General features: G+C 40.5%; 1 protein-coding gene across 3 annotated transcripts in view; it reads right to left on the reverse strand.

Moving 5' to 3' along the window:
* Window positions 1–11,613: 11,613 nt before the first annotated feature.
* ABHD17B (abhydrolase domain containing 17B, depalmitoylase) overlaps window positions 11,614–19,177 on the reverse strand; it is a 40,109-nt gene continuing 32,545 nt past the window's right edge. For all 3 annotated transcript variants that reach the window (XM_032798170.2, XM_032798169.2, XM_032798168.2), the window contains exons 3-4: window positions 16,062–16,241; window positions 11,614–13,861 (exon numbers count right to left, since the gene is read on the reverse strand). In XM_032798170.2, coding sequence (XP_032654061.1) covers window positions 13,642–13,861; window positions 16,062–16,241 — 400 coding nt within the window. In that variant the 3' untranslated portion in view covers window positions 11,614–13,641. The remainder of the gene's footprint in view (window positions 13,862–16,061; window positions 16,242–19,177) is intronic.

Raw genomic sequence — 19,177 nt, forward strand, 5'->3', positions numbered from 1 at the left:
GCAATGGTGGAATAATCTGTGTTTAGCACCAGCTCACATTGCTGGTTTTACGGAGGAACAAGTAGATCTGGGTGCTAGCAAGTAGATCTTTTATCTCCCTCTTTTTGAAGAGTGCTTATAGCACCTTTAATTCACATCTGGACTCTGACCCTATATGGCTGGGAATGTCACTGCTCAGACAAACAATAGCATCTCTGTCACTCTGTTCACATGAAAAAAATAGACCACTCTAGGAAACCGTTTAAGACTCTTGGCTGCCACGGTTTTGTCCCTACTCTAAACAGGTCACAATACGGTTTAAATAGTTCTTGAAAACTTACCAGTCATTAACCTGCTAAACCAGAGGAGGGGTAAAGCCATCCTAATTGAAACTTTTTAAAAATCAGCGTTTTTTTAAATACAATAAATGATTTTCTAGCATGACTTTTTGTAGTTTAGACAAGACATAACAGCACAGAATATGTGCTTCTCATTTAGTACTGCACTGCACTCTCAACATTTATTATTGTCCCTGTCATAAACAGATAGTAGGAGTTAATAGAACAGCAGTACTTTATATCTCTTTTGACTGTAAAGGGTTAACAAGTTCAGTAAGCCTGGCTGTCACCTGAGCCAGAGACAATCAGGGGCAGGATACTTTCCAAATCTTGAGGGAGGGAAGTTTCTGTGTGTGCTGCTAGTTTTGGTTGTTGTTCTCTCTGGATTCTGAGAGTGACCAGAACTGCAACCAGGTTTCTCTCAATCTCTCCAATACAGGCTATTATAAGTTCAGAATAGTGAGTACTAGGTAGATAAGGCAAGTTTAGGCTTATGTTTGTTTTCTTTATTTGCAAATGTGTATTTGCAGTGAGAAGTTCAAATTTGTATTTTGCTGAAAGGATTTTATTTGTACTTGTATACTTAGGCTGGGAGGGTATTCCCAGTGTCTACAGCTGAAAAACCCTGTACCTAATCCATCTTAAATTACAAAGATAATTTTTACTGTTTTTCTCTCTTTTATTAAAAGCTTTTTTGTTTAGACCGATTGTATTTTTTATCTGGTGAGACCCAGGGACGGGGTCTGGATTCACCAGGGAAATTGGTGGGGAGAAAGGGGTAAGGGGGAGGAAAGGTTAATTTTCTCTCTGTGTTAGGTTACTTTTTCTCTCAGAGAGAGTCTGGGAGGGGGAGAGAGAAGGAGGAGGGAAGGTGATTTTCTTCTCTGTTTTGTGATTCAAGGAGTTTGAATCACAGGATCTTCCAGGGTAACCCAGGGAGGGGAAGCCTGGGAGAGGCAACGGTGGGGGAAAGGGTTTACTTTCCTTGTGTTAAGATCCAGATGATCTGGGTCTTGGGGTTCCCCGGGCAAGGTTTTAGGGGGACCAGAGTGTACTAGGCACTGGAATTCCTGGTTGGTGGCAGCACTACAAGTACTAAGCTGGTAATTGAGCTTAGAGGAATTCATGCTGGTACCCCATCTTTTGGACGCTAAGGTTCAGAGTGGGGAATTATACCACGACAGTCCCAAAGCCTGATGTTAGGTCCAGATCCGCAAAGGTATTTAGGCTTGTAAGTTCCATGGAAATCAATGGAAGTTAAGAACCTAAATACCTCTGTGGATCTGGGCCTTTGTGACTATATAATCTTCTGTCTCAGGTTGTATGTCTTGCAGCATCTTGCAATTTAAACAGTATTTAGATTGTAAACATGTTAAGGCAGGACTCTTGTCTTATCTCTAGTCGCAGTGATTTTTACACCCATTTCTTGGTGCTTGGAAAAAGTCAGACCACGCCGCCCAGCCTAGTACATGCAGTGGAAAAAAGTTTTAAATACGGCTGTTGATTAATCGCAGTTAACTCATGCGATTAACTCAAAAAATAAATTGTGATTAATTGCACTGTTATACAATAGAATACCAATTGAAATTTATTAAATATTTTTGTATTAAATATTTTTCTACATTGTAAAGTATATTGATTTCTATTACAGCACAGACTATAAAGTGTACAGTGCTCACTTTATATTATTTTTGATTATGAATATTTGCACTGCAAAATAATAAACAAAAGAAATAGTATTTTTCAAGTTACCTCATACAAGTACTGTAGTGCAATCTCTTTATCGTGAAAGTGTAACTTTCAAATGTAGATTATTTTTGTTATATAACTGCATTCCAAAACAAAACAATGTAAAACTTTAGAGCCTACAAGTCCACTCAGTCCTACTTCTTGTTCAGCCAGTCACTAAGATAAACAAAGTTCTTTACATTTACGGACGATAATGCTGCCCGCTTCTTATTTATGACAGCTGAAAGTGAGAACAGGCATTCACATGGCACTTTTGTAGCCAGCTTTGCAAGGTATTTACATTCCAGATGTGCTAAACATTCACATGCCCCCTTCATGCTTCGGCAACCATTCCAGAGGACATGCTTCCATGCTGATGATGCTTGTTAAAAAAATAATGCATTAATTAAATTTGTGACTGAATTCCTTGGGGGAAAATTGCATGTCTCCTGTTCTGTTTTATACGCATTCTGCCATATATTTCATGTTCTAGCAGTCTCGGATGATGACCCAGTACATGTTCGTTTTAAGAACCCTTTCACTGCATATTTCACAAAACGCAAAGAAGGTACCAATGTGAGATTTCTAAAATTAGCTACAGCACTCAACCCAAGGTTTAAGAATCTGAAGTACCATTCAAAATCTGAGAGGGACGAGCTGTGGAGCATGCTTTCAGAAGTCTGCAAAGAGCAACACTCGGATGTGGAAACTAAAGAACCCGAACCACCTAAAAAGTTAATCAACCTTCTGCAGGCATCTGACTCAGATGATGAAAATGAACATGGGCTGGTCTGTTCTGCTTTGGATTGTTATCGAGCAGAACCCATCATCAACATGGACGCGTGTCCTCTGGCATGGCGGTTGAAGCATGAAGAGGCATATGAATCTTTAGCACATTACTTTAGCATGTAAATGTCTTATGACGCCAGCTACAACAGTGCCACGCGAACGCCTGTTCTCAATTTCAGGTGACATTGTAAACAAAAACCTGGCAGCATTGTCTCAGCAAATTGTAACCAAATTTGTTTGTCTGAGTGATTGGCTGAAGCAGGACTGAGTGGATTTGTAGGCTCTAAAGTTATACATTGTTTTATTTTTGAATGTAGTTTTTTTTGTACATAATTCTACATTTGTAAGTTCAGTTTTCATAATAAAGAGATTGCACTACAGTACTTGTATTAGGTGAACTGAAAAATATTATTTATTTCATTTGTTTTTTACAATGCAAATATTTGTAATAAAAATAAACTGAGCACTGTACATTTTGTATTCTGTGTTGTAATTGAAATCAATATATTTGAAAAGGTAGAAAACTCCAAAGAATATTTAAAAATACATGGTATTCTATTGATTAATCGTGTGATTAATCTCATGATTAATTTTTTAATCACTTGACAGCCCTAGATTTAATATATGTTGCTTGTAACTCCTAAATAGCTTAATGTGTGCATGTTGAGGTGGCGATTTGGTAATAGGGATGTGAAGCAAAACTTGATTTTTGTTTCAACTAATTATTTTGTTCTCTGACCTGGCGTTTACTAACTAATAGACCTTGAACTATTATTCTCTGACCTGGCCTTTACTAACAAATATACTCGTTGCTAGGTGTGTATTAAAAAGTCTGTACCAAAACAATAGACGCTAAACACACACGTTTCTACCCCAGGGTACTAAAGACTGAACACTACATGACAGATGTGTAGTTACATTGCTTAATAAATGACTGGAAGGCGCTTAGCTTCTACAGTAAAGTGCACTATATAAGAACCAATATGGGCTAGAACATCTGACACACAAGCTAGGAGCCTGCTGGAGGATCCCTCTTTGTATCTATGTTTCTGCTCTTCCCCCCCTCCCCCCCCAGAGAGGCATAGGAGGGATCGAAAGAGCACTTTAGCTTTCAAAGGATTTAGCAACTCAGCTCACTGGAAAGAGAAACAAGACCTCCAAATCCACAGTTATAGTTCCATGTTAAGCACATTGCAATAGTCTAATCTCAAGGTGACAAATAATAATGAGTCCTGGGGTCCATATCAAACGTCACAATCTTGCCAAATTCAGATAAAGCACTCTTGGCCACAGCTGCTACATTGTCGTTTATTAGCATCATAGCCTCTAACACAGACCCCTTCCAGACCTCACAAGACACAGCAACAACTAACATCTTAATTCAGATGTTTTACTGAAGTGCTTCATCTTGATAAAGAATAGTTTATCCAAAAGTAGGGATGGCAACCTAAATGCTTTTCTTGACTAGAAGTCTACCTGCTTGTCTTATGATAGTGGCACCTCAGAAAAAACTAAATTAGCTATTAAAATGTTAAATGTTAATGCTTATTGCTTACAGTTAAGAAGCTAAATACTGCCATTTTGCACAGCTTTCAAGAATAAACAAGACAGAAAATTCTGAACAAGCAAACAGATGTGCTCTTTATGCATGTGCATCTGAAAAAATTCCTACTTTGACTATTCACAGAAAGCTATAATTGACCATGAGGATGAAGGGAAATTTATTCTTCACAAAATAGCAGTTTCCATGAGATAAAGTCGTAACTACTAATGACTAAAGAAACATCAGACATCTCAAAAAAATTGGGAAATGTACTTTTTAATATACTCGTGCCAAGTCTGAGTAAATGAACTGCAATTTATTTTTTCCTCTAAAGTAGTTCTATACTTCTCTATCCATGTATCTGGTCATCCAAAAATCTGGACAAAAATGCAATAATTTACTTCATATAGTAAGTAAAAAATGGTTATTTACTATAACAGTGGTTCTTCAAGATGTCATAGTCAGTACAGATCCCACAGTAGGTGCATATGCGCCTTGTGTGCAATATCAGATTTTTTTTTTTTAAATGGCACTATCCATTGGGCATGTATCCTGCTGCCTTTGCTCTTGAGAGGAGTGACTTCAACCCTCCCTCACAATTTAATGCCCAGGACTCTGAAAAGTGGGGATGGAACAGAAGTCATAGGATCTACACTGTCAACTTCTCAAAGAACCACAGTTACTGCAGTGTAAATAACTACTGTTCTTCAAATATGTGCCTGTGGCTCTCATTGTAGGTGATTGGCAAGCAGTATCCCCTCAAAATGGTGTGCATGAGGATTTTCAGCTGCATCATTCGAACAGCAATAGTAATATTGCTCTCCTGAATTTGGTATCTCACTCAACTGCAAAGTTGAAGGCATAGTATTTGAGAGAGGGCAGTGGCTTACTCCACCCCACAGCCTTGCAGATCTCAGATATTGGCACATTTCTGAAAGCAGGCAGATGTCACCTGAACTCTGATAGAGTGAACCTTGATGTTCGGTAGGAGATGTACACTCACCAGCTGGTAACAGACACAAAGATGAATTGTGCAATCCATTTTGATATTCTTTGAGATGAGATAGCCTGATCTTTAGAATGCCTCGCATCACTCCAGGCAACTATAGCAGAAATAGATTGGTCAACAGTCTGAATTGTTGTGTCCTGTCCATGTAATAAAACAGAATCCTAAACATATCTAGTATGTGCAATTACTTTTCTCCTGGTGTCGAGAGTGGTTTACTGGAGACAATGAAGTTCTGAAACCACCATGGTGATGAACTGTAGATGAGGTTTCAGCACTACTATGCCCCTATCAAATGTTGTATAGGGAGGGTCACTCATAAGCAACTGAAGGTCACTCAGTCTTCCAGCCAAAGTGATAGCCCCTACAACAGTCTTCAGAGTGAAGTGGTGTAAGCAGCATTCTAAGAGGCTCCAAAGGAGGCTTCATGAGTCTCAAGAGAACTATATTGGAGAACCCAGGCAGAAGTGGGCTCTCTATTGGTGTGCAAGTGTGTAGTAGGCCTTTAAGAAACTTAGATACTGTGGAATGAAAAAAAACTGAGCATAATTGTACAGGTGGGTGCTAAGATCATTGTGAGATGGGTTCTAATAAAGCTGAACCCTTCCCCCCACCCGCACACACACACTCACTTAAACAGGATATCTGTTTAAGATGCAGTAAATAGTCAAAGATCTTTAGCATTAAGGCTTGGATATGATCCAGGAAATTTTTGGGCTGCCATATCAGGAACCTCCTCTACTTGGAAGAATGTTTTTTCTGGGAAATATTTTCCTTTGTATCAAGATTTTCTGGACATGTAGAAAGCGGTGCTTGTCTATGGTGCTTAGGCACACAACAGTCATGATGTCAGATGCAATGATTTTGGGCTTGGATTGAGCATCTGGCTGTGACGCTGAATGATCAAACCCAGGAAATCTGAGAGCTGGCTCAGAGACTGAATGGACCATCTGTAGTAGATGTCAACCAATACTGCCTTGGCCAGTATGAAACCACCAGAACGATCACAGTTTTGTCTCTTGTGATCTTGGAAATCACTATGGGAATCAGTGGAAAGCTATACAGCAGGAGTGGGCAAATTTTTTGGCCTGAGGGCCACATCTAGGTATGGAAATTGTATGGTGGGCCATGAATGCTCACAAAATTGGGTTTGGGGTGCAGGAGGGGGTGAGAGCTCTGGCTGGGGTGAGGGCTCTAGGGTTGGACCAGAAATGAGTTTAGGGTGCAAGAGAGGAATCAGGGCTGGGGCAGGGGCACAGGAGGGGGTCAAGGGTGCAGGCTTTGGGCAGTGCTTACCTCAAGCGGCTCTTGGAAGAAGCGGCATGTCCTCCCTCTGGCTCCTACGCAGAGGAACGTCCAGGTGGATCTGCACACTGCCCTGTCTGCAGACGCCACCCCTGCAGCTCCAATTAGCTGCAGTTCCTGACCAATGGGAGCTGCAGGGGTGGGGCTTCAGGCAGGGGCAGCACACGAAGCTCCCTGGCTACTCTTAAACATAGGACCAGGATGGGAGGACATGCTGTTGCTTCTGGGAGCCCTGGTACACGTGCAGGGAGCAGCTTCCGATGCCGCTCTGAGCATGGGAGCAGGGTAAGTTCCAGATCCTGCTCCCCAGCAGCAACTCGAGAGCCGGCTGTGGCCCCCGGCCACTCTTTGCCCACCCCTGGTATACAGCAAGCCCGTGTTTCATTGCAGGACAAAGGCATCCATAATGCACTTGGACTCTGGACAACTCTTAAGCCAAAGTGACTTTTTTTTATTTGTTCATGAAAACCTGCATTACATAGTTTTGGAGGACAGACAGGAATGCTATTACAAGCCAATCTGATGACTCCAAGCTCTAAGAATTAGTAGTAGTGTCACACCTGCATGCTGACATTTGCTCTAACACTCTGAAATGTGTTCATACTGTCAGTCGTTTCCGATGTTAACAGGAGTAGGAATTCTAGTAGTAACCGGAGTACTAGGGCAAGTACACTTTTTCTGATCTGGTTTTGATTAGGGCTACTATAAACTATCACATGTGACAGGTAAGTGATGATTTTTTGTATTTCACTAGAAGGCCAAGTCAAATAAATATGGAGAGAGTATTCAAGGCTTACTGCTGACTCCCATTTTGACTGTCCTCTGTTCAGAAAGTGGTCCGTGTAGGAGTAGATGTGAATGCTTTGTCTTCTCAGGTGCTACCACACCAAGGCATTTTGTGAAGTCATTTGGTGCTATGGAGAGCCTGCACAGAAGTACTTTGTAGTGGTCATGATTTGATCCCACCATGAATGTGTGGTCTAGGTGGAAGTAGACATTTTGCAAGCTGAAAACCACAAACCAGTCTTGAGCCCGCTAGTGTTACCATCCTGAATCTGAGGCAGCAAATATATTTGTTCAGTCTCCTCACATCTAGGATGGGATAAAATCTCTCCTTCAGGTTAAGGAAGTACAGCAAGAAGCCTTTTCCCCTATATGCTTATGAAACCTCTTCTACAGCTCCTTGACAGAGCATCAAGGCCACTTCTTTTTGTAACAGATGCTCATGAGAAGAGTCCCTACAGAGGAACAGGGAGGTGAGAGTTGGGTCTGGACGGACTAATCAGGGGCAACTATTTCCAGCCACCATTGTCCAAGGCAATAATTGGACCAAGCCCAATGGAACATGGCAGGTAAGTTCTCACAAGTAGTTGCTGACCACTGATCAGCTCTGATGTAGCTCCTTCCATCCCCATCAAATCTGCTACCTGGTTGATGGGGTGGTGTGCGTATGATATGGAAGACAGATTAAAGGCATCTTCTGTGGGTAGTGACTGTTCCCATTCGGGTAAATCTGGTTATCTACACTGGGTCCAGGTGAGCCCATGGCCTCTGCTGGAACAAATACTTGCAGGGATTCTTGTAGGTGATTGGGTGTATATACTCCCAGAGATGTGAGGCAGGCCCTTGAGTCTTAAGGAATGGAAGACTTAGCCAATCATTGTGTGGAAGAGCTCCATTCCCTCAAATGGGAGGTACTGGATAGTATCTTGGACCTCTCAGTATCCCAGAGGCTGACAGACAGTGATCTCATCTTGTAGTCATGGCTATGGTCATGAACCTCATGGCTATGGTCATGAACCTCATGGCTATCTTAGAACATCCATGGCTACATACAGGCCTGTTCTGGTAATTGTTTGGCCTTCTTTAATAGTCTCCTATAGCACTTACCTAATGTCTTATGGCAGACTGGCTAGAAACGAAGTTCCCACATCAGGAAATTATACTTGGCAAGTAATGCCTGATGGTTTGCCAGCCAGAGTTGAAGCAAGGCTGACAAGTAAGCTTTGAGCATTTCCCAGGGATGCAAGCACTCTCTACCACCTGCCTTCAGCATGAGAAAACCTTGTCTGTTATACTGGGGGGTCAGTTCCCCAGCTCCACCAGTCTCAATTAACAGATGCTGGATTTCCACACCCCACTCTCTCTTTATAGGTTAAAGATAGGTACACTCCAACCCCCAAGTCCTCAGCCTCCCTCTGGGCTGCCTAGCCCCTATTCCACTGGGCACGGACAGAATTTGCATATCCGCTATTCCCAAAGGAACAGTATGCATTAGCTTAGCAGTTATGCCTCACAGTCACCGCTCCCCTCAACTCACAGCACTGATTTGTTTAGAGAAAACAAGTAAAACAAAGCAGCAGATAGAAATAATGGAAACAAAGGGTCACACAAAAATCGTAGTACTGTCTAGAGTCTAAACTTAATAAAATATTGTCATGTCACAAAAAGAGCAAAAGCTCACCCAAAACCTTCCAGCTTATTACGGCCGTATATAGGCTTGGCTATACTCCTCCATTCATGAGACAAGTCACTGTCCTCTCACTCTCTCAGTGGAAAGATGCTGAGTGTCTTACAGTAAGAATCCAAAAATCCATTATCTTCATTTGCAAATAGGATAATCCCCACTACTTGCATTTCGCTGCCTAGAATCTTCCCTGGAAAAACTTTGCAATCACTTGATTAGCATTTTCCTCAGATTGTAAATGGGGACCCATTGTGAACCATACAATTTACATAAGCAACTTCTGTCTGAAAGAAGCCTGTCTCATCTTCTGGTGACAAGCCCCAAGCCACAAACCTTATGAAGTTAGTTTTCCATACATGTACGTAACTCCTTATTAGCCATACTTACATTTTGCAATGATTATGGAGGATCAATGTGACACAGGCTTTCAGAAGAGACCTCACACGACACATTTTGGCAAACTAGTACACAGATACCAGACCCAGGGGATCTCTGTAACCCCTAAGAAATCTCTGGATCACAGCACCTGACAAGGTCCAACTTCTGAGGGCCCTTTTCATTATTTTGACTTTTCCTATTTACTGCTAAAGATCTCTGGTTTAGGTGGGAGTAAAAGTAGTCAATTTTTTTCCAGGGGCACTTGATAGGGCTTCTCCACACGTTTGGATGTGGACTGAATGGCAGGTTGGGGCTGCTAGAGACCGTTGGCCAGTTCTAATATGCCGCCAATGACAGGGAGAGAGATCCTGGCTGGGGCTAATGTGCTCAGGCTGTCAGAGTTTATAGGATCTCTCCTTGATAAGCACCATTCCTATGTCCAAAGACTTGGCTATGTAAGTTAGGAGATCCTGAAAGGCATTATAATTGTCTCCTGCCCGGGCATAGGCTAGTTAAATTGCCTCACTGGATAATGATGAGTCTATTGGCAGAGACTGGGGGTGCCGCTGTTCTAATTGCAGTGCCAGGGTGCAGCTGCCAAGTTCTGTGTCAGTTGCGTAAGTAGTAATTCTACCACAGAGCTGGATCTCTTCCTCCTTCTAGATCCATAAGGAGATCTGCTAAGGATGATGTTTCCCAGTAGGGCCAGTACAGCCAATGTTGCAGCTGGTCAGCCCATTGCTATTCATGCATCTATTGAGATTGTGCCTTGTGAGAGGATCTTCGATGTTGGTTTCAAGGTCACTCTTGTAGGAGAGAGAGAGACACAGAGAGAGAGGTCCCCGTTTGACACTAGAGAGAAGGTGAAATCTAGGGATTAATAAGAAGTTGCGCTCTTTGAATAGCAGAACTGTGGGGTGGTGCTCAGGGCCTAAGTCATGCTGGTCCAGTGCTGAAAATAACCCTGGATATTTAGGCTGTTCTGTGTTGACATATCTTGGGCCTGTAATTGGTGCAATGGTCAGTACTAGTGTCTTTGCTGGTTCCACTATGGTACTGGTTTTCTAAGCATCACTTACCTTGACAGAGAACTTAAAAACTGTCTCTGGTGGAGTACTGTCTCTTTTCCTCCTTTCAGGAGGAACTCTGCCCAGACACTGGTTGGGCCCTTTTGGTCCTCACTCTTGTATTGGGGTGCAAAAGTTCATTCTGATGATGTTGTCAACGTTGTGGGAGCCAGTGCCAAGTCAGTCAGCCCAGTTGTCTGAAGTTATTGGTGCCAATCTTGATGACATGTTCGTTCCTGCTTTCCTGTTGCTACTCAAGGGAACACTTGAAGATAACCCTTTTCAGTCTTTGGAGGTATAGTACCTCTCAATGGAGTAGGTGTAGTTTCAACCACGTTCCTTGACTTACAAGTCCTCAATAAGGATTTGCATGCTGGCACACTTATTGGGAATGTGATTTGCTCTAAACAGAATAGGTATCTACTATGCCTCTCAACCCGGGTATATTTTCGACACAGGTTGGAGTTTGCCACAGTGGTAGATGCAGGGTGCAAAAGCCCTGCTCAGAAGATGTACTTAGGGTCTTTTCTATTTTTGGAACATACTATTTAAAAAACCTAAAGATGAGGATGGTCATTTTTTCACTAAAAAGTTCAAAAAAGGAATGTGTTTGAAGAGAACTGAGGAAGTAAGAGAACTGAGGAAGGGTCACGGCTGCTCCACCACCTTTCATACCCTCACGTGGGATGACACAGGGTACATGCATGGCCCTGACAGATACTATTAAACAAAATCCAACCTTGTGTGCAACAGGCATGAGCCTGTACAGCAGGATCCACCCTGACACTCACTTGAAGATCTTGTTTGAGCCAATGAAGGTTTGTAAGTATACAGAATAGACCTACCAACCTTTCCAAATGTCAGAAACATAAATACAACATACTCAAATTATTTTTTTTTTTGCCTACACACAGTCACCTTTTTTAAAGGATCATGAGTTTCACAGTGTTCTTTTCTGCTTTGGCAGTTTGTCCAACACACAAACATCTGTAAATGAATGCTGACAACTCTTATGATCATGGGACAATTGTATTTTTAATATAAAATATCCCATTGCCAGTTTCAAAAAAATGAAGCCCAGGTATAAGCATAAAGATGATAATACCATGACCACTACCACATAAGACAGCATATCAAACTTTTCCAGCTATTATAATTAGCAGTCGTATGTCAGTCATAAGAGAGGAGCTTTCATAATTGAATGAATATGCTACATAGCTTTTATTACATATACAGTATATTAAATGCTTCAGTAATCATCTTTCATGAAAGAATCTACATTAAAAAATAGAGATCAGAATAGAGCTGAAGATAACCATGTGTAATTGCACTCAAGAGTCCAATTCTCCACTGCCTAGGAGTGTAATGAGACAGCTATGCAAATTGGGTACTAAACATTACAGGCAAAATGGCTTAAACTCACAGTCCAGGGAGAAGTGGGGCTAAGGTGGCTTTAATCTGTCTTTGTGTCCTTCCAGTTCTGAGCTGCTATGTCCCCCAGCATAAAACTCAGAACGAGGACGACTGCCCAAGTTATGACAGTTTGTCATCAACTATCTGTGGGAAGCAACACTGCCCAGGATCTTTGCTGGCAAACATACCATATCCCTGGTTTTGTGAAGGAGGCCTCTGAAAAAACAGCCTGCAGATGATCTTCTTCAGAAATCGCAGTCTCCTTTTATAGTTAGTAGCCAGATAGTTGTTTAGTATATTGAAGTTTTTCAGAAAAAAATAAACAGCAGCAAATTGCATAATATTATTTACTGTTACTTAACACATCTGAACCAAATCATTCACAATATTTGATAATACATTTAATTACACAGTAGTCTTGGACAATCACAAAAACAAGCAGAACAAACTACGTAAGGCCTTAAAATTAGAAGCACAGTGCGTATTGTTGGAATATTACTAGGCTACATATAATTTTAAGTTTGTCATTATCTTTCATAGTTTTATTCAAGCAAAACTCATTCAAGGGAAAGGCAACTTACAAAATGTATTTTACTATGAGTTAATACAAAAAAGTGTCAACGTTCTCCTTCACTGTTCAGGAGCGGATTAGTAAAATTCTCATACAGTAATAAAAACAATAGGTTGCAGGCTCATAAACACCCAAAAGTAAACCTGAACTGACAACGGCAAGCTTGCATTTTGTTCATTACGAAGTTAGACAAAACTTCCAGGATTCTTTCTATCCATATACTGCATCTCTATAGAATAGACATTTAAAACTAGCTCTAAATACCTTACTGGTTTCAAATAAACCACTAAAATATTTAGTTATACCTCAGTAGTGAGCATGTGAATGAAATTTGTTATAACAGTGGTATTTTAGGACTTCATTTTACAGAATAACTTGTTTAGCTAAGGAACAGATGAGTGGGCAGATGTAAACCTCATCTTCCAAGTTAAAAAAGAAAACCAAACAAAACAACAAATTAACCACAAGACATCAGATATAATGCACGGTAGCACAAAAAAAAAAAAAAAAAAGAAAAATCTTGTTTTGACCCGTTCCCTATAAAACAGGGCCTGGGCCAATTCCAGTGAGTGTCTATGTTTTCATTACATATTTGCTTAAATCTCATGGCTTTTGGTATTTTTACAAGTACAGCTGTTTACAAGTCTGATTTTTAGTGTACACCTGTGCAACAGAATAAGTCACAGTACATTTTGAGATGTTTAAAAAATATTTATAAATTTGTTTGATATGCTAAAGCATTTGGCAACACTTTTACAGCATCTGATTTTACATAATTAAAATTTCATACAGTACTCTGTGATATTTTGTACATCTAAAAAGAAAAAAACTCACACATAGTATACGAACTACAGAAGCTGAACTGCATGATCGTGTTATTCCAGTTTATAATACTGGTATTAAAACCTTCATTAATTATGTTCACAAATCATTACCTGTACATTTATGAAGGCAACTGACATGATTTGAAAACAAAACCTTCAGGTTTTATGTTAGTATTTATCAAAGTGTGCAGTTCTGCAGTGAAATGAAAAAGCATGTAAATATATAAAGTACTTTACAAATTCACCAGTTCCTGTGATACAAACTGTTTCAATCGTTCAAGGTACTGTCCATAAAGCTCCACATCATTATGGCCTGCTCCTTCTACCCACAGTGGCTCTACAGGTCTCTGGCAACGCTCAAATAATGCTAAGCCATGCGAAAAGTCAATTACTTCATCTTCAGTCCCATGGATTATTAACACTGGCGATGTTATTTTAGAAATTTTGTCAATGCTGCAAGAAAAGAGATACAAACATGAACACAGAACAGTCAACTTTACACACTTAACCTTCAAGAAAAAGACTCTTAGGCTATGTCTACACTTAAACCGGTACAGCACAGCTTAGGTGCTTCAGTGCAGCCACTTGCTATAGCAATGGGAAGAGTTCTCCCATTGCTGTAGTTAATCCACCACCTAGCAGTAGCTAGGTTGATAGAAGAATTATTCCATTGACCTATTGGTATCTACATCAAGGGTTAGTTGAGCTTAACTATATTGCTCAGGGATGTGGATTGTTCACAACTCTGAATGACATAGCTTGGCCAACTTAACTTGTTAGTTTAGACCTGTCCTTAGGCTATGGCTGCGCTATGAACTAGAGGTGAAATTCTTTTGCTTATGTACACATGGGCTAGCTTGATGAGAATTAGAATGAGCAAGTATAAATAACAGTGTAGCTGCAGTAGCATGAGTAGCAGCACTGAGGGCACAGCTTTTCCCAGTCCTTGCTGGTCTGAACAACAGACTGAAGATGACACTTTATTCAGAACGAACAATACACCGGCCAGGACCACTCACTAGTATCATTACATGGTTATATTTGGGACAGTTATATTTTTTCCTTTACCTTTTAATACAAAGACACCCATAAAACTGGTTAGCAATATAAAACATTCACAAGTGTGTGAATCAAGCATTATAAAAACATTTTTAATTTTATAAATTACTGTTAATCTTTTTTCATGTATTCAAATGTTTCTGGATTCATCAGCTCTTGATTCATTCTTTGTACATAAGAACGGCCATAGTGGGTCAGACCAAAGGTCCATCTAGCCCAGTATCTTTCTTCCAACAGTGGCCAATGCCAAGTGCCCCAGAGGGAATGAACAGAACAGGTAATCATCAAGTGATCCATTTCCTGTTGCTCACTCCCAGCTTCTGGCAAACAAATTATGTTATTAGAGGATTAGTATTTTTTAATATTACCTTAAAGGACAACTGCAAAGAATTTGCAGGATTACTTTCTTCCCTATTCTAAGAATGTTAGTGTGACGTTGCATTCTATAGGATTTTATAAATATATGCTAATGAGTGAACATAATGTAACTGGAATATGCTTCATGCAAAAGATCTCTTGTAAGGTATCATTACAAAGCTTATAATCTACTGAGCGTGGTCATCTTAGTTGTATAAATGTATCACTCTTATATTTCATACTTCTAGTTTCAGATGCAACTCTGAGGGCCTATTGTAATTATGTAAAGTGTTGGCCATTAATGGTAGTTTGGAATCTTGATGGCTCCCATCAACCAGGCCAACTGACTGTGGATGGCTTTGTCTGCAGGCAAGCCTTCCTGTGAGTCAGGCTGGGAGGAATGAAGGCTTGAAGTCTTACAGTGACATGTGATCATGTCACCTGAACTGGAATCCATCTTTAACCTGGTGTCTTTCCCTTGAGAAGGAGGGGTGGGAACCCAGAGAGAGAACGCATTCCCGCCTTTAATGCAAAAGATATATAAAGGGGTGGAACAGAAGAAAGAGAGAGCCATCATTGAAGAATCCCCTAGCTACCACCTGAGCTGGAACAAGAGCTGTACCAGGAGAAAGAATTGTGCCCAGGCCTGGAAGGAAAAACAAAAAACACAACACACCTTACTGAAGCATCTCTGAGGGTGAGATTATCTGTATTCAGTTTGATTAGACAGATTTGTGCATTTTATTTTATTTTGCTTGGTAACTTGCTTTGTTCTGTCTGTCACTACTTGGAACCACTTAAATCCTACTTTTTGTATTTAATAAAATCACTTTTTACTTATTAACCCAGAGTATGTATTAATAACTGGTGGAGAAAACAGCTGTGCATACCTCTGTATCAGTATTATAGAGGGTGAACAATTCATGAGTTTACCCTGTATAAGCTTATACTGGGTAAAACGGATTTGGGTTTAGACCTCACTGAGAGTTGGGCATCTGAGTGTTAAGGACAAGAACACGTCTGTTAGCTGCTTTCAGTTAAGTCTGCAGCTTTGGGGCAAGTAATTCAGACCCTGAGTCTTTGCTGGAGCAGACGGGTGTGTCTGGCTCAGCAAGACAGGGTGCTGGGGTCCTGAGCTGGCATGGAAAGCAGGAGCAGAAGTAGTCCTGGCACATCAGTTGGCAGCTCCCAAGGGGGGGTTCTGTGATCTAATCCATCACAGTTAGTAGCAACTTACTTTGGGAATGCATCAAAGCAGTAGGTCTTCTTTGTATCAGGAAAGGCTACTCGCATTCCCGAGGTCAAAGGAGAATGAAGAATTACAGCAGCACTCTCATACCGAGCAGCGAGATCCACAGAGGGTACCGTTCCTATACTTTGGCCATATATAATCACATTTTCAGGGCGGATTCCGTACCTACAAAATTAAGAGTGTTAAAAACTGGTATACGCTAAAATAAACTGAATTGGTTTTGTTATATGAATTAGGCAGAAAAATGATCATATTTGTGGATCAAAATTTACCAAGTAGGATGAACAAAAGTGACTAGTAAGAGAATCAGATATCGTAGTTGTAATATTGCTTTCCTGTACTTCAATCTTCACCTTTTGTCTGACTTAAAGTTTTGACAGTAAAGCTTTTCTACTACCAGTTTTGTATTTGGCAAACATTTTTGTCTTATGTCTGGAAAGATACTGAAATATAGGTTTTTTGTTTAAAGGATACATGTATGCAATAGCACCGTGGATAAAGTCAGGAGAACTCTGGAATCAAGTCCACTAGTTATCCTGCTACAGAAAACAGAAGTGTTTGTTGTATTCCAAGATGACAAGGTATTTTAAAAATCAAGGCAGCTCTTTATATAAGGTTTAACAAAGTTAGGGACATGCCAAATTAGGGACAAACTTTTTTTTTTTTCAAACAAAGAACTTAAATATGTTTAACAATAAAGCCCAGTGACAACAAAAAAAAGGCTCAAGATGCTGTCACAGTCCATTTTCTTCCCCTCTATACTTAAGTTATGGATAGAGCCCTACCAAATTCAAATTCATTTTGGTCAATTTCATGGCCATAGGATTTAAAAAAATAAATAAATAAAATTTCATGGTTTCAGATATTTAAATCTAAAATTTCATGGTGTTGTAATTGTAGGGGTCCTGACCCCAAAAGGAGCTGTGTGTGTGTGTGTGGGGGGGGGGGTTCTCAAGATTATTATAGAGGGGGTTGCGGTACTGCTAGCTACCCTTAATTCTGTGCTGCTGCTGGCGCTGCCGTCAGAGCTGGGCAGCTAGAGAGTGGCAACTGCTGGCTGACATCCCAGCTCTGATTGCAGAGCCTCCACTAGCAATAGCACAGATGTAAGAGTGGCATAGTATGGTATTGCTTCCCTTACTTCTGTACTGCTGCTGGTGGGGCACTGCCTTTGAGGCTGGGCAGCCGAAGAAGGCAGTGCAGAAGAAAGGATGGTAATACTGGGACCCCTGCCCACCCCTCCCCCGAAATAACCTTGCAGCTCCCTTTTGAGTCAGGAATTTGAGAAACACTGGTCGCCCCTGTGAAATCTGTATAGTATAGGGTAAAAGCACACAAGAGACCAGATTTAACAGGAGGAGACCAGATTTCACAGGCCATGACACATTTTTTATGGCTTTGAATTTGGTAGGGCCCTAGTTATAGATAATGTCATCTTTTATTGGTGTAAACTTTATAGTCATCTGATATTGACTTAAAAAATTTAGTAAATAATCTACTTTTGTTAAATAGTTATATAGTCCGTTCCCACCCCTTTTATAAAATATCAAGGTAGAAATATTTCATTAAGCGCTATTCCATTTGTCACAAACTTGTGTAACAAACACTGTACAAAAGAGCTGTTAATACCTGATATACAGCAAACATGGGATGCTAAAGAAGATGGTCAGTTATCACTTTACTCAGCCACTCTTAATTTTAAAAAAATTACTTACAAGTAAAATGAACCATCACCTGAAGTATCACCTTGTTAAACCACAAAGCCAACTCTCAAATACAATCCTCCTATACTGAGGAAATGTCAAATTTCAGCTCATCCAAATTAGTATCACAACATTTTAAACTCGACAAAAAAAGGCCTATAACTTGGACTTGAAAAAATTTACCAGATACCAAACAGCCAAAGAACACTGAAAAATTACGCATGTTCCCTCAGGTCAGATCAAGGAACAAAGCCCTGGAGAAGTGCCTAGGACCCTCCCTGTTTCAAAAGAGGTTGGTGCTATAATTGCAAAGTGAGTGCTGTTTCTGGATCCTGCTCAGTCTGCTCCATCTTTCATATTGGCTTTCCATCTCTCACACAGATTATCAACCTTTGTCACTCCCACTGGAAGAGAGGAATATTCTCTCTGCTATCCAAGAGCTTCTTCACTCAGTTTAGAATAAATACAACCCATTTTATGGAATGACACATTCAATTCTGGTCACCCTGTCTCAAAAATATGTAGCAGAAATAGAAATGGTTCAGAGCCAGATGATGAAACGGTGGAATGGAAAACACTTCACATTAAGAGAGATGGCAAATAGTGGAACTGTTCAGTTCAGAGAACAAATAATGGAGGGACATGATAAATATATAAATAATGAATGGTACAGAGAAAGTGAACTTTGTACTCCTATTCAGCTGTTCTCATAATGCAACAATAAGAAGACATTCAGTGAAACTGACAGGAAGTATTTTTGCAAACCACACTATTAGTCTGTTAATTCATCCTCATCAGATACCACTGAGGGCAAGATCTTAGGAAGATTGAAAAAAAAAAACACTGCAAGTTTATATAAATAGTAAGAACATCCAGCTATGCTAGATCGGATTTTAGAAAAACCTTAACATTTGGCAGCATATAAAACTTTCATGCTTCATTCAAGGAATAAGCTAACCATTAACTGACTTCCTGTATGGGCTGGTTACTCCATAAATTGTTCAATTTGGGGTTTGTTGCATCTCTCTCCGAGGCATTAGGTAACTGGTCAGAGACCGGATACTGTAACAGATTAACTACTGATCTAGACAAGGGAGAGCTTGGATGCATGTTCAGGGGGTTCCATCCTTCATACTGTCTCTGGTTAGGTGTCCAATATATATATTAAGCCCCCTCTCACTGAGCCCTATTTAGCTGCTCTAAGCCAAAAGATCCTCCCTTTCTGTTCCTCCCATGCACCCCAGAGCCTCCTAGCCACTGTACTAAGAGTCCATGTCTCAGGCCACGTCTACACTACGGGATAACATCGAATTAACTAAAATCGGTTTTATAAAACTGATATTATAAATTCGATTTCATGCGGCCACACTAGGCACAGTAATTCGGTGTTGTGCGTCC

The sequence above is a fragment of the Chelonoidis abingdonii genome, chromosome 6, assembly GCF_003597395.2.
Source record: "Chelonoidis abingdonii isolate Lonesome George chromosome 6, CheloAbing_2.0, whole genome shotgun sequence".
Classification (NCBI taxonomy): Eukaryota; Metazoa; Chordata; order Testudines; family Testudinidae; genus Chelonoidis; species Chelonoidis abingdonii.